The 16,496-nt window shown below is 42.5% G+C and overlaps 1 protein-coding gene across 1 annotated transcript; it reads right to left on the bottom strand.

Annotated features, from left to right (window-relative positions):
• Positions 1–499: 499 nt before the first annotated feature.
• Positions 500–13,209, bottom strand: TECTB (tectorin beta). The gene is made up of 11 exons (XM_067537174.1): positions 13,152–13,209; positions 12,042–12,139; positions 9,779–9,969; positions 9,137–9,279; positions 8,961–9,033; positions 4,733–4,836; positions 4,575–4,658; positions 3,849–4,011; positions 2,309–2,378; positions 1,177–1,209; positions 500–593 (listed from the first exon to the last, which is right to left on the bottom strand). The coding sequence occupies exons 2-11, from the start codon at positions 12,115–12,117 to the stop codon at positions 541–543; spliced, it is 990 nt and encodes a 329-aa protein (XP_067393275.1). The 5' UTR covers positions 12,118–12,139; positions 13,152–13,209; the 3' UTR covers positions 500–540.
• Positions 13,210–16,496: the final 3,287 nt, after the last annotated feature.

Consider the following 16,496-nt stretch of genomic DNA (forward strand, 5'->3'; position numbering starts at 1 on the left):
TGGATAACATAGTTCTAGGTACAAGTTAATGCAAAATTTCCTGTTGTGTGGGACTCAGATCTCTGGTGGATTCAAAGGACTAGGCAGAGGAGGGGAGGTGCACAAGTTGGTTGCTCAGCACCTTGCAGGATCGAGTCTCAAGCTGAGTTGGGAAAATCTTTAACAGGACCCAGTGGAAGGGGGCTGCAACTGGTGGGCTTTCTGTTTGTTTGTGACGGGCACTCAGCTTTGGGAAGGGCTAAGTTAGCGTGTCTCTGTGTTTCATATACAATAGAAACGAGCCTGTTTCACACCATACCAGTTCAAAGGGAAGAAGTGAACTTTTATAAAATAACTGCAGAGGTTGGGGAAAGAAAGAGCAGTGTCATTATTCCCCTTTACTATAGGAATAAATTCAAGCCGTGTTTTATTTTTTTTCCTGTAAAACAATACAATTTCTCCCGCTGTAAGTTAAGTAAACATTACTTTAGTAGTCAAGTACAGTTACAAAGTGTGTGGGGGGATAGGGGAATGTATTGGGAACTGCAGCTGGGCTGTATCTCACAGTAAAACAACACAGATTCCAAGCATGAAGATTAGATGACAGAGAATATCTGCAAGAAAATCACAAGGAGTAAGGTAAGTACTCAGCTGAAATCTTCAAATGTCTTAAATTCTGTTTAGGTTCTGATCCTGTGCCCATCACCTGGCATCTGAGCTCTCTTGAGTGATTCCCTCAGTGTGGTAGGCTTAATATTTAGATTTTGAAATGTGTTGTATGAATCCTAATAGGAACAGAAATGTTTTCATAACATTTTTTGTGAGTCAGTGAAAACATGGCTTTGTTTCTGCATTTAAACACTCTTTGCAATAATGGAAATTCAAACACAGCAGCACTGGGCTAGTGCCAGAAAATAAGAATGAAACTGACACTACAGGGAAAATGAAATTAACAAGTCTAGTTTCCCTGTCCAAAGTACATCAAGGGTTTTTTTTTGTTTTTCTTTTTAAAAGGGGGAAGAGGGGACAAACTACATATAAATGTTGCAGATAAAAATTGATGTTGAAAATTATTTCTTCTGTAGTAATTCCATTTACTATTAATAGATTTACAAGCTTTAAAAAAAAGTATATGGGATTGATATTGACAGTTGCTTTTTGGGATGAGTATTTTTGGTGTCTTATTTTGCTCTTTACCTGAGAAACTGTAGTGACTGGATAAACCTCCACCTGTATAATATTAGAAAAGAGAACGTTTGGATGGCATGTTTAAAGTAGGCAAAATACAGCAGTGTGACTGGGGGAAACAGAACAGATAACATGCAGGTATGTGTGTGACGTTTTTATAAGTATTTTCTCTCGTGGCTTTAACATCTCCTATCTGAACGTGATACTGAACAGGACTGATCCTTCTCCCATCTCCAGAGCCTGACTCTCCTCTTGCTTACATTGATGTAAGCGTGCATATAGGAACGAGCACTGAAATCGGTGATGTTACACCAGTGTAAGTGAGAGGAGAATTCTCTATTATGCTCAGGCTTCTTACACTAAGATTCTGTGGGAGGGCAAAGGGGCTGTAAAGCTGGTGCCGATGTAATTGCCAGAGTAGTGTAAAGGGCCCTTAGTGTAAATGAGAATTAGGCCCATAGCATTCAAAGAAGTCCACACCAAAAGATTTGTACATGAGGGCTGGATCCTACAGCCCTAAAACTGCTAACTTCTGGGTCCTCCTCCAGAGAGAAGTAGGCAGTGGCACCAATGAAGTTCTGCTTTACAGGTGGACAGATGTGATGGATTTGAGCCACGTGTGTGTGTGTTTTCAGGGAATGGGCGGAGGGGTGGAGGAACTGCTAGAAGGAGTGGCCAGTCCACAGTTGTGCAGATCCACCAGCCAAAGAGGCTCATCCATAGAAACACCTGCAGCACAGCTTTATGGCACACAGCAGACTAAGGGGAGAATTTCACCCCCACCCCTTTCCACGCCAGTGGAACTTTTCTGCATGCTGCCCTTTAACTCAGGCTGCATGTGTGTTCCAGGATCATAGTCGCTGAACTACATGGCCACTTTACCTGCGTAGGGACTTCAGAATTAACCCTCCTACAGCTGTTGTAGCAAAATTCAACCCTACAGTAGCCACCAAAATCTAAAGATGATTATTTAACTGCTGTTAATCTTCTCCATTCTTTGTCTAGGGACAAATTTATATGGAACCAGTACCTCTCTCTCTTACTGTCATCCCTTCACTGAGAATGGCTGACTGTTCCCATGTGTGACACTTCATAAGAGGGAGAAACCCTTTCCCAAATAGAAAAAGACATCCACACTTACTGTGCACAGTAAGTTCTGCCACTAGAACTCCTCCTGTTTGTTCAGTGCGTTGTTTTCGTTTTTCACAGGTCTCAAAAACAGAAAGAGACATTTATTAAAAAAACCCCAAAACCCTGCAGTTTTTGTTAGAAAATGTATTTTGCATTTTAAAACGAAACCTGACTGACTCCAATTACTAGCTCTTTGCTTCACTTCTGGAAGCAGAAAGAGCAGGAACAACACTCTCTTTTCAAAGAGAAGCCTTGTTACAAAATCTTCTGAGAAACCTGGAGTGGATTCAAATAGTCCATAGGCAGCAGTCTTTAAAAAATTACTTTCGAATTAATTTGCTACTTCTTTAAGGTGCTGAAATGACAGCTGCCATCAAAACTGATGTCCTGTATCTAACCACAGACTTTGCCAACCTATCCTCTCCACAATACCTTAGAGAAACCCCTCTAGAGGGGAAAGCAGGGTTGATCCCTGTTTGTTCGATCCTTGGCTTCTCTGTAAGATGGTCACTGAGGACACTACTATGGGTTATTGCCAGGTGTGATTCCTGTCCACTGGGGAGTGGCCTGAGACTACCAAATTCATTTCTCATAATCCACCGGATATATACATAATGACTTCTGTCACTACTGACTTGGTCTATCTTGGAACAAGTGCACTACAGCCTGAGCCATCTTGCCAGTTCCCTGACCCTTCCTGATCCCCTAACTTGTTTGTTTTTACACACATGGTAACTTTGGCTTCCAGAAAAATACATTGTTTATAACCACAGAGCCACCACCTTGGTTCAAGCTTATCTACAGCAGACAGGCTGGTCAGAACGGGCTCCACAGCTGTTAGACTCCCGGAGCTCTTTGTGTATGGCCAATGGGCAATCCCCATCCTGCTCCCTTAGGCAGGCTGCAGGTTTGTGGCAGATGAACCTGATAATAGGAAGACTTGGAAGTACTGTAACCACCAGCTTGGTTCTCTGTCAGGTTCCATTCCAGGCCAAGGGATTCGGGTGGCTTCGTTTGTTTTATTTTCATAAATGATGTTGTTCACTTCTGGCCCCATGTGATAAGTGGGACACCAGGGAGTACTGGGAGAAGACTGTTTTCTGGCCTTAGTTGCACTTCATGGGTGAGGGCTACAAAAGCTTCATAGAGTTGGTTGGAAAAAACAGTAAACCTTTTTTGGAAATCTCGTGATTTTTTTGTTTTGTTTTACTGTTTCTTTCAAAACGTTGATGATTTTTTTTACCCAGCTTTAGGGCTGGTTGAAAATCCTCCCAAAAAATTCCATAAAAATCTTTCACTGAACTTTTTCCATCAAGAAACCTGAATTTGCACCATCACATTTAATCAAACTGGAAACGCAGACAATATGTGCTGACTCCAAGTGGCTACTCTTATAAGTGCATTGCTCTGGCACCCTCTAGTGGACAGAACATAACCATACAATGAGGAAACAAAGAAACGGACCAGACCCTCAGAGTCTAAAAACTTTTGTGAGGGCTGACGAATCTTGTGGCTCAGCCCCATCTCTGATTGTTAGCAGAAGGACTTACCACAGGGCAGGAAAACTTTTCACTGTCACAGACGTGTGTCTCACAGTGCAGCCAGACTTTGGACAGTTTGGGGATGTTTTGGAACCGGAAAGCATTGAACTGGAAGGTGGCTCGACTGTTTTTCCCATTTTCATGCACTAAGATAGAGTTGTCCGTTGCACACCTAAATTGCACATTGAAAAGCGTCATGAGAACAGGAACAGCTGCAAGGCCTACCCCCCGCTAGATTTCTGATGCTCTGCTTTCTTCAGCCTCCTTCCAGGAGCATCATCAGGGTACTCACTTTGACTGAGACTGTGGTGAGACAGGCATGCACGATGCTCTGCTTGAGCCCATCTTGATAGTCATTCTGCTCTCAGCTGCACCATTGTAACGTGAGTAACATTGTGATGTAAGTGGGTTGCTTGGGTGTCAGTGAAAGCAGAAAGCGAGCCCCTCCACAAAGCTGCTTCATGCAAACCCCCATACTTCTGGCGTCTTTGGATGATTTATTTTACAAGCATTGGAGGGACAGCATAGTCCTCTAGGTAACCTATTCATCTATCCGTAACTCCTAGGCTGCTATTCAAATCGCAAGACCAATCCCTCATGCACACAGTTTGTAGACACTAATATCATAGCAGGCTTTGCCAACCAGAACAAACATGACCTAAAAACACCCAGCTTTCTGTTCATGTAACACATCCAAGTGACGCATCATTTGGCCTCACTCATGCAATTACCTACCCTTTAGTGATGAGTGGCCACTGGATTTGGTAGAAATACTCTGATGAAGGTGTTGCCCAGCAGTTGTTCAGAATTACTTTAAACCTGTGAGGAACACACACACATCAGCAACAAGCCCCCAGCCACACGTCCCAGTTGTAAATCGATACCTTTCATACCTGTTACTTAACCCCTTGGCTTCCACTCCAGCAAATACGTCTGAACCAATTTCTGAGGTTTCAACAACAAAGGGGGCTTCTTTTTTACTTGAAAACTTGGCATTCTTGGAGAGAAAGAAGGAGCGGGCGTTAATAACAACACCAAAGCAAAGACGTGATCATGTAATAAAGCGAAGCATGGAGAGGTGGAGTTCAGAAGTCTGGATTCCCTTGCTCAGAGATGCTCTGATCTGGGGTGAGACACAATTAGCTTTACATATCGCTATATCCATCCGCCTTTGCGAACAGCATTTCCCCCTTAATGACCGATCACAACAGTCACTGACATGATTAAGACGTAAATTGCCAAGGTGAGCTGTAGGAGGGCTCAGGAAACCATCTCCCTTTTGCCAAGAAAGCTTGCCAGATACCTGATGTTTATGTCAAGTAAGGAAGAAGAGGCTTCTGCAAAAGACAGTCTGATTTACAAAATGTGTTTGGCTGAACTGACAAGGGTTGGGTGCTGATGTCCAGACAAAGTGTCTCCCCCTGGGACCCTGAGCTGCACAGCTTCTCATTGCACTATAGCAAAACAAAGCTTGGAAGAAACTGAAACTGTGTAAATAAAAGTGTGGTGGACAGGTCCAAAGTGCTATGTGTCTGGTTAGGTAGATACACAATCTCAGAGCTCCACATTGCATCTCTTTCTTCCCTTGCTTTGTTTCCTGACTTTCTTATTCTCACTGGGTTTTTTTTTACATTTCTCATGGCCGAGAGACATTACAGCAGTTTCTTGTAGCCATAGCTTTGAAATATCCAATAAATTGCCTGTCTTCAACTTAAACTTAAAGACTGTACCTAGGGTAACAATCGTGGGATTTTCCATGAAATAAAGAACTCTACAATGGCTTATGGCTGCTTAGCCTTATTGCAAAAGAAAGGATGGAGGATGGGTAATGCAGGAACTGGACACAGCCAGTCCTCACAGGCTCTATGAGGCCTGGAGAAATGGCCAAGAGAAGGAGGCGAGGGATGAAGGAAGAGGGACCCAGGCAGATGGCTGGAATGGAATTAATCCTGCCTGCCTGACTCTGTGGCTGGGAAAACACATCATGGTGCAAAGTTCCTGCGGCTACCTGTTCCCTTGAAAGTGCTGCTGAGGTCTGGGGGGAGGCAGAAGACTATGCCGCATCTGTTTACAGGACAGGGCAGCGCCTACTCCAGTGTGTGCTGCCCAGAAGAATTCAGAGTCAGCCAAAATCCCTCCTGCAGTGAACTGCTGAATTGTGCACCCTGCCCCAACCGCCCCAAGCGGAAAGCGCCCTCGCTGCACTGCATCTGCTGCATTGGCATCATCCCGGTAGCAACCCCTTGACACGTTTTTTTTGTAAAACAGCAGGTGCTTTCTATTTGGAGGGCCCTGGCACATGCATCAGGGATTACGTCTTGGAAGGGAAAATGTAGGGCTACATGCTGCCATCTGCTGGGAGAAGGCAGAATTTCCTACAGCCTTTTTTATGGCACAATATAATGCAAAGCAGCCTGAAGACACTTGCTTGGGAAGCTATTTGTTATCTTTGGCCTGAGGTGATTAATGTATTTGAAGGCACGAGACAGCCAAAAACATAACTCAACATGTTTTTTAAGATGCCAGCATGGATGCTATGACTCTATGATTTTTGCTGTTAGTTTCTCCCCCCTGGTTTGTTTATTTCATTATGACTTTCACAGCTGCCCACACAAAATTGTGCAGGTGAAAATGTATATATGGGCATATGGTTACTGAGTCGGTGTGCCCAAAGGGACATTTGGGCTATTGGAGTAGCTGCACACACATGGTTATAAAAATCAAGCTCCTGATTGCATTCATTTTGATTTCATTCTGAGCCATTGGGCATCACCCTCAGAGTGATTAGCAGAGGTAGAAGGACCCATTTAGCGATAACGCTACACTATGCCCCAAACTAGAGCGGCTTAAATAATACAAAGAATGGAGCTGATTGCAAAACAGTTTCCAGCCTGCAGGAAATTTTGATATTTTGACATTTCTCCATCATGAATTGAGGCAAAAATGAAATATCTAAACTTTGCCTGAATGAAAAGTTCTGAAAATCTTTTTTTTTTTTTTTTTTTTTTTTGGGGGGGGGGGGGGGAGGAATGCTCCTGTTTCAGTCAAAACGTGTTTCATTTTCTTTCTGCTCAATATTAATCTATTTCTACCTGAGCTGCTGCAGTGCCCCAATGGGGATTGTAGTTCTAGGTCCCTCATTCCACTATTCTTCCCTTGGGGCCCCACTCCCTGTACTGAGTGTGTTCCTCCAAACTACATGTGGTCCAGCCCTGCTACATGATGCACCACAATAGCTATAAGAACCTGCCTTGCTCAAACCTTGGAGGTTCTGGGTCCCTGATGTCTTCACATCACCACAGGAGGCTTAGGAAGATCCTGTGATGCTGGGCTCAGCAGGAAGTACCGCCCAGCAGGACCTGAGTGGCAGCTTCTCGCAGCCCACTGACTGGCTGGCACCAGTACTTAAGCCAGGAAGCCATGACAAGGAGCTGTCTGAGAAACAACACAGATTGCCCGCCTGTGTCTGCTTCAGACCCAGTGCGTAAGAAACCCCACAGTCCAGCTTCTGCCTGTCTCCTGACCCCTGGCTCTTGATTTGTCCTCTGGCCTGTCTCGAACTCTGGCCTTCTGGGTCCTGACCCAGCCTGAACCCAGACTCCCCCTCTGACCATTAATTTGACCACCCACGTCCTGTTTGTGACAGTAGCTCAGCAGTGGGGAGAAAAGAAACTGCCGTGGCTCATGAGAGAGAGAGTCGGGCTTGGAAGCTTGGCCCCACTTGGAGAAATGGGGGCAGAGTGACCCGGAACTACAACTCCCATAAGGCACCAGGGCAGCTCAGGTGGAGGTAGAGCTTAACCTCAATCGAAAATAAAACGTTTTGTTTCTATTTTGCTGTTGGAAAGTTCCACCAAAACTGAGCTTTTCCCACAGGAACTTTTGATGAACCCCCATTTTCTAAGGGGAAAATATTTTGTTCAGAATATTTGGACCAGCCCAAACAAAGTCGTGATTCATTAATGTTTTGCCAGTACATTTCCTGAATTTGCTCCGCACTTATTCATAGTGGTGAGTACTCAAGGAGGACAACTGGCTGTTTGTCACTCCTTGAAGCCTCAAGAATTTTAGTTCAAATAATTAACTTGGCTAAAAAACCTGACTGGAAATACCTTGTTCATGCTCCGTCATCCGTTATTCTCTCATTATTCAACAACAATGCTGTGGTACTTAACAGATCAGTCACACCCCACAACTAACAAACATAAACAGGGACTGGCAGTTGTTGGTTCCCTGAAACCAATGGGATGAGGAAGATTCCATTGGTACCCTACATCCAGTAGGGATTGGGGAAGATTCCATCCATCCAAGTCCCGCAGAGGATCCATATGCATGTAGCCTGGCCTCAGGATTTAGCTCAGTATCATTACTAGTAATTAGTGTTCTATTTTATTCATGTAAAATCTAGGCTATTGTGCTACCTTCCACTTACCCTGTGATTTGATGGCAGTAGATTCAGAGGGCGGTTGCTGCTCTACCGACACCCCCCCCCCCCACCTCCTCCCCGATAATGTGGTAGAACTTTAAAAGAGAAACTTGCTGGCATGGGGGAAACATTGGAAATCAAATCCAGTGTGAACTAAAGATCTCAGGGGAACACTAAACAGCCAGTTCATCAGAGACCAGCTAAGCAAATTTCAGGAGGCATGAAAGGGGCTTCTATATTTCGTGAGACTGGAGGATAGCAGCAGTGTCTGTGGATTCACACTGTTCTTTGTTTAGGCTCCAAGCAAAGTTTGGCTGTTTCCTCTGACACCAACAAAATCTGTAACCGTGTAAGAGAGAAACACACCTCGAGTCAGTGAAATCAGGGTCACAAAGGGACAGTACATGTTTTAAAAATGATTTGTGCGCTACTCTGTTCCATCTAGGGTTATCCTTATTAATCTATTAGAAAGAAGGGCCCTCTATGAATCCCATGTTAATTATCTGTTGCATGATGACAGTGTGCTCAGTACCATACACAACAGAGGGGCTGTGCTCCTTTTCCCATGGCGCTTCTGGCTGGATTCTCTTCTCACAGAGACTGGTGGAAATATGGAATCACGCCATGAAGCCAGTGGAATCACACCAGCGTGCAGGCTCTCACAGTCTAAATACTGAATGACAAAGAGCACTTACGGAATAGAAGTTGAGGGATAATTGACTTTCAAATGATCCGGAGCTCCCGTTCTTCACATGGACTGTTGCCACTCTAGAAAATTGAGAAAATTTCGTATGACTGAAACATATGTTATTGATAATGGAGGCAGCCATGTGCTGAAAACGGGGGATTCCATGCCTCCCCGTGGAGTTACCTTTGGTCAAAGGCAGCCTGGTTGACCAAGTAGTTGGCATGGTAAGTGCAGGTGAATGAGTAATTCACAGGCTGGTTCTTCACAATTACCGAGCTGTCGTTAGAGATGATGGAGTTGTAGAAATGATAGATAGGATTTTTAAACTGCAGTCGGGGAGGACAAAGAGAAATGTTTGCAGTGAAAACACAATGGGAACAGGGAGCTCTGCCTGACATGAAACAGGAAGAGGCAATTTTCATGACATAATCAGCAAAACAATTTGCTGTGCTTCTTTCTGCATTTGTGTTACAGTAGTGGATTGAGGCCCTATTTGCTGAGGGCTGTGCACATGTAATGAAAAGACTGTAACGCTAGGATATGTACATAGAGGAATTGAATGTGGACCTAATCCCACGTGCATTTTGGCTGGGCCGGGGATGCAGGACCATCTGACTTCCCACATGAATGTCAATGATCCAGGACTAGAGCCTTTGACAAATGGTCAGAGTCTACATCCTCTCTTCCTCAGTTACAGCATGTACAACCTGACCCAAAGTTCACGGGAATCTTTCCACTGACTTCAGGGGGCTTTGGAACGGGTCCATGCTGTACAAAGTAGCTGCCAACTCCTGGGAAGTGAATTTTTGTCCATGATGTACTTACCTCTGATTGAGTTCCACAGTAGGACTTGTTTTTGGGCGACAAATCTGGGATCGTGAATTGGTAGTATCCCGAATCATGGACCCCATTGTAGCAAACGCCTCCAAGAGCCAACTGATTAACGTCCCATCCATAGGGACATTCGGGAATTTTTGTAATGATGGTTTTAGGATAGCAATACACCAAAATGACATCTAAAAGGAAAAGATACAGGTAATCTAAATTGTATTTTCCTGCCGAGACAGTTGTAGATCTGAACTTTGTGGGTTGTGTTTGCATCTAAAGTTTACGTTTGGACCTACCTTTACCTCAAACTGGATTAAGGATCTGATCCAGGACCACTGACGTCAATGGAAGTTTATCTACTAACTTTAAAGGAAGCAGGTTTGGGGCCTATAGAAGTTTGGCATTTGACTCCCATGGGATTTATATCTATTGGGATTTGCCATGCTAAACCCCTTTAGGTCTCTTTGAAAATCCAATCCATGTAGCCCAAAGCTATAGAGTAAACTATAATAATCTAAACTCTTTGGGTGAAATTCTGTCCCCATTGGAGTCTGTGGGCATTTTGCTTTTGACTTCAGAGGGGCCAGAATTTCACCCTTTGTGTAAATTTTTATTAAAATTAGAAATATGGAATTGTTAGGTTCAGTGTTCTACTATTTTTATTTTAAATATCATGGGCTATTTTGTACCCTCACATTGTAATAAAATCAATGGAGAGTTCTGCTTAAAAATTCATAGCATGATATGGCCCCAACATTTTTACTATTAAGAAAATATTAAAATTAGAACAGCTATTAGAACAACTATAATGAAAATTGTCATATAAGGTTACTTAATGTTACTGGCCCAGATCCTTAGCTGGTGTCAATTAGCATATCACCATTGACTTCACTGAAAATAACTTGGGCAAGTGTGTTGTTGACTTCAGTAGACCTACTAGCAGCTTTAAATCTGGGCCATACTATTGCTCTAAGTTCTTATATTAATACCCATTGCCACAGATACAGTGACAATTTAAACAGAATTGTCACAATTTTCAAGCTAAAATGCAGGGTGCAAAAGATGAAACAAACCAACCACCCTTTTTAATAACGATCAGTACAGAGACTGTACCAAAACATGAAGTACCTGTTATTTATACCCATAGATGTTACTCATCAGAGCTATAGCACTGCTTAGTTGGTTTTGCAGAGATAGTGCATCTTATTTACATGGAATCAGGGTGCATGAATTTGAATATATAACATAGATTTAAAAGGTAAAAGTAGCCTAAACGCTAGTGGAGTGAAAATTGAGATTAGACTGCCAGTTACAGAAACAAAATATTAAAAAAAACCACGACAACAACAAAACCCAAATCAAAGAACACTGCTGCTTATGGGATACTTAGGGCTTGATCCTGAATTCACTACCTACCCACAGGCTTTGCTCAGAGTTGTGGGAGCTCAAGGCAGGCAGGATTGAGACAGTTGTTGTGGAGATATTAATAATTTCCACCTTTTTATCAATGAACTTTCAAAACCTGATCCTCCCTGTATCTGCTCTCTGATCCTACACACACACACACTAGTAGGCCTACTGAATTCAGTCAGACTACTCACATGAGTAAAGCTCCTTACTCATGAGCTACTGTTAAAATTCATCCATAGCGCATGGAAATGATTCCTGCTGATCCATGTTGTTGACACAAGCACATTGGACTTACAGCTAAAATGATAGTTCATGCTCCTGGCTACATTTCTAATACATGTTCTCTAATTTTTGAAAGTTACAAGCCAGTCCTGCACTAAATCAATTGGGCCCCCATTCAGAATTCAGTGGGGAATCAGAAAATTACTTCTCACCCCCCTTAATACAGTACCCTGGTTTTATATGCTAGATTTCCAGCTCTACAAACCCTTATGGACACCAGTAGTCCAACTGGAGTCAATGGAACTACTTACGTGAGTAATGCCTGCTTGCATGGCAAGGATTAGCAGGATCTAGCCCTGAATGTGTGAGAATGCGTTATATTCATTTCTATTTTCTGGGCTGTTTAAGGTCCTGATCTTGCAGAGACACATGCTTCACTTTACGCACCATGACCGCTCCTTTGTTTTCTGTGCTAGTTGAGACTAAAGTTAGTCCAACAAAAACAGTACCAGAATTAAAACTTTAAAGCCTATAATAGATGTTTCATTGCTACTTAACCAGGACCCTTTGGTCGCCTTTAACCATGAGAGAAGATTTTATTTCAAAAAGTAAACTGAAGTTATTTTACCTGCTTTATTTGGATTACAAGGGGCTGCAAAGCCTTGAACCAAGATGTCCAGCAGATAAATAGCAACAATCACCATTTCTTCTAAAGATCTGAATACACTGGTAACAAAAGCAGAGTTTGCATTTTAAAAGGCTGCTGGATCTTAACCTATCTTTTTAAAATGTTGATTTTTTTTTAAAGAGACGACATCTATGCAATTCCATAAAGTGCAGTCATCGAATTGTAGGTGCTGTTTAACATCCTCTTTAGTCACTGGTGGAAAAATCATTTTGTGATATTGATACATCATCCAGCTTGAGTCCAACTGCGGCTCAGAAATATCTACTGAGCACTTCTGCCTCTTTGGCATCATTACTGACAATTTTAGCATCTCAGTCTAGTACTTTGTATCTGTAAGCAGAGTTCCTTTTGTTCTGTAAAAGTCACAGAACAAAAAAGCTACAAATGCTAGTGAATCAAAATTATACAATGAATATGAAGGAAAAAAGTAAGCAGGAAAAACAAAGCAAGAAAATCAGAAGAAAAGAGAGAAGAGATAATTGGAAGGAGGATGAAGCGCAGTTGTGAGAAAAAATACAAACTTTACTTGTTAGCCAGAGAAACTATTCCCATATTCAGTCAGGTTGGTTGTTATCCTGTATTATATCTCATGCTCTCATGCAGAGTTGTTTGAGTGAATGATGGGATTTCTCCTTTAATGTTAGGTTTTGAGTTTGCAAAATAGCTATAAGAGTCAATAACGTTAAGAGTTCAGTCACAGACCTCAAACCGGCAAGCTGATCTGCACCGCTGCAGGCTTGTCTCAACTGAGAACAGCCAGCAGGATCACAGCCATAATACTTGTATTTTTCTAGACTAGGCACTTCTTTTAGGTAATTCCTCTAGCTTACAGAGATCACTCAGCAGACAGAAATAACACGTATCATTTAGCCAGTAATGTGCCCAGATAGAGAAACCATTTTTCCTTGGAATTAGTATTTTCAACACAAAAACATTTTCAGTCAATCAGGCTGTTTTTCTATTAATATATAAAATGTTTATACTGTATATCTAAGTGACAATTCCTGTAAAAAAACACGTGTCTTATAAGAAGTTTAAGGAATATAATACCTATAAAACAAGAAGAGGCAAAGGATTCAGGTGTTCATTCTCCCTGTTTCATTCTGTTCGCTGTGTATCTGTTCTTCCCAAGATGTCCTTCTTTCAAATGAATCCAGCTGGCGTTATGGTCACTTTATATAGGCCATTTTGTGAAAGGGACCCATCTTTGATTAAATCTCAATCAACCAGTATTATCCAGTGGTGTAGGATGGCCAAAAACAATTGTACAAAATAACAGAATGGAAAGTTCAGTTCCCCTGCTCTAGATTATATGTTATTAATGCTGTCTGAATTATTTTTAAACCTATTTATTAGGGTATTCAAACAGAATGCTGCTAATGGTATGAAAGTTGCACCAAATTTATTTTACATCTTAACTTGGAAGATAGTATGTGGATTTTTTTTTTTTTCACTGGCAGAAATCCAGTTGCCAGCTGGCTGAAATCTGCTTACTTAAAAGACACTGAATGCCTCTTGGGTGGGAATTTCAAATGTGCATAAGGAAACTACGTGTCAGGAAGCAAGGCCTGCGGCAAACCCACTCTCCAAGCAATCTGAGTGCAGCTGACCTCTAGCCGACTGCCTGACTGGCTACGTCAATCACCTGACGGGTTAAAAGAGTCAGCAGACTGGTTCTTAAGACCAGCTGTTCACGGGCTGCTCAAAGTATTTGCCCACAGTTATGATAGCTCCTGTCCCTCCTCGGTCAAGTCTTGCTCCTGCCTTACCTCACTTCAGGTAACCGGGTCTAACCCTTAGTTCTGATTCGTGATCTCTGACTTTGGTCTAACTGGTGGCTGTGGCCGCTGACTCCAGTCCTGACCCAGGGCTCTGGTTCTGTCTGTGATCCTTGGCTCGGACACCTTGTGCCTGACTCCTGTTCTGACAACTGGACTTGACTGCCGACATCCTGGTCACGGGCACTTTGTGCCCAACTCTTGTTGAAAATCTATGGGAGTCAGGGCTTAACTCGCTTAGGTGTTTTTGAAAAATTCCACCCTTTAACATCACTCAGATAGAACAGGAGACAAATTTGCCAGTGCTGGGGCTCTTGCATATTTTATTATCCTTTCACAGAGGTTCATATGAATTCAAACTGAAATATTTGCCTTTTGAACTGAATTCCAGAAAAGAGCGCCTAATGGGTAAAATTCACCCTTGTGCAGACAGCCAGATCAAAAGGCCTATACACCAAGCATGTGGCCAGCTGTGGCTGCAAACATGTGGGTAGCAACATCTGTAACCTCTTGCTTCCCTGTGATGTGGTGTTTTGAGACAGTAGATCACACAGCGACCCAGTGATCATAACTGTAGCTCATCCACATTCTGCCCTTTACCAGGCTGTATATGAGAAGGTGCTGAGCCTGCCACTTAGCCATGCTATACAGTAGGAGGTTGGCATAAATCACTGTGTTTGGGGACTTCAGAGGGTGCACATGTCTAGTTAGGATTTGCCTAGAGCTGGTTGAAATTTTTCAAAAGCAAAATAGCTAAATAAAAAGAAGGCTTTCTTTCAAAATGAAAATATGCAAAAAACAAACAAACAAACAAAAACAAACCCTTTTATTTACTGGAAAAACTCTTAATAACTTTCCTTCAAAATGAAAATTATGCAAAAAAACCCAACCACAAACAAACCCTTTTATTTATTGGCAAAACTTTTAATAATGTTTAAAATTGCAATTTTTGTCAAAAATGTGTATCAAAAATCTCTAGAAACTGCTATCAGAACGATGATTGAAATATTTAAGCTGTCTGAAAACCTAATGTTCAGAAAGCTAAATGTTTTGATAATCAGTAAAAACTTCAATCAAGAATTTTGCAAAAATGAGGGAAAAAATCAGTCTGTTTTGAATCCTGCAAAATATAAACAAGTTCTACATTTTGAATTTTTCATAAACTTAAAAAAAAAAAATTCTACCAGCCTAGATTTGCCCAATAAAATTTATACAACTAAAGTGAACTAAGATTTATACAACTCACCCTAAATGGTGAGTAAGTATTAGGGAAGTTTTAATGTGTGTTAACATTTTTAATGTGATGTGCAGCTTCCTCATCTCTTATTGATAAGTACGCTTTACTCCTGCCATTTTTTTCTCCTTCTCATTGCTAAGGAGATGACCTAGTCACAAATACCCCCAACAGTTTGTCCCTGATGTGTATTTGAGGGAAACTTGGTCTAAAAATAAACAAAAAGTTATGTGGAATTATAGTATGCCATGCTGTAGCTGTGTTGGTCCAAGGATATTAGAGGAACAAGATGCGTGAGGTAATATCTTTTATTGGACCAACTTCTGTTGGTGAGAGAGAGAGACAAGCTTTTGAGTCCTCTTTTTCAGCTCTGTGTAACCTTTAAATGTTGTCTCCCTCACCAACAGAAGTTGATCCAATAAAAGATATTACCTCACCCACCTTGTATCGCTAATGTGGAATTATAGTTATATAAACACTATTTTCTTAATAGTAAAAATGTTGGGGTCATATCATGCTATGAATTGATTTCATCACAATGTGAGGGTACGAAATAGCCCATGACATTTAAAATAAAAATAGAAGAATATTGGACCTAACAATTCTCTATTCCATGTTTCAAACAAAAAGCTACAAGTCTGACTCTGCAACTTTTAGTCACATAAGAACTGCAAGACTAGACCAGAGTATATTAAATAGGCTGTTCCTTTTGCCTTCGTGGGCCCAGTTCTGCTAATCATGATCCATTCATTTAAATGAAATGTATTTACACATATATAGACATGCAAGATTAGGCCACTTGATCCTAATCCACTGTCATTGCAACGGAGTTTAAGAACCATTATACAAGAGCTAGAGCAGTGGGTCCCAACCTTTTTTGGCTCAAGGGCCACAGATATCATTTTTTTCAACCCAGAAGGGCCGCCAGTCTCCACCAGCAGCACCCCTGCCCCACTGCAGCCAGATGGAAGGAGCCTCCTCGCTGATCTCCCATCTCCCTGGCTGCAGCAGGGAAACCACATGTATCCTGTAGCCCTGTGTGCTCCACCTGGGTCCCTAGGCAGTGGCTCCCTTCTGCAGCCAGAGGGACGGGAGATCAGTGCTCCCCTCTCTCTGGCTCTAGCAGGGACCCCAGTGCCTACGGACCCAGGCGGAGCGCTTTGCCATGCTCCTGCTACAGCCAGGGGGAGGGGAGCACTGATTTCCCATCCCCTTGACTGCAGCAAGGAGCCTGCACTGGTCTTGTAGCCCCACGGAAACATGCTCCGCCTGAGTCCTTAGGCAGCAGCTCTCTTCTGCAGCCAGCTAGAGGGGAGCTGCGGGCCACTGTCAATGTCCCCGAGGGCACTTTTGGCCCATGGGCCACGGGTTGAGAACCACTGA

The sequence above is a fragment of the Emydura macquarii genome, unplaced genomic scaffold (genome assembly GCF_026122565.2).
Source record: "Emydura macquarii macquarii isolate MOO-44397 ecotype Brisbane River unplaced genomic scaffold, CSIRO-AGI_Emac_v2 contig_3692, whole genome shotgun sequence".
NCBI lineage: Eukaryota > Metazoa > Chordata > Testudines > Chelidae > Emydura > Emydura macquarii.

What these genes read in the sequence shown, in the direction of transcription:
- TECTB (XM_067537174.1), bottom strand. Translation starts at nt 12,117, where the DNA reads ATGGTGATTGTTGCTATTTATCTGCTGGACATCTTGGTTCAAGGCTTT. An exon ending in TGGCCACTCATCACTAAAGG is followed by an intron (nt 4,012 to 4,574) that starts GTAGGTAATTGC and finishes TGTGCAATTTAG; the next exon opens with GTGTGCAACGGACAACTCTA. An exon ending in AAAAGTTTTCCTGCCCTGTG is followed by an intron (nt 2,379 to 3,848) that starts GTAAGTCCTTCT and finishes TCTGTTTTTGAG; the next exon opens with ACCTGTGAAAAACGAAAACA.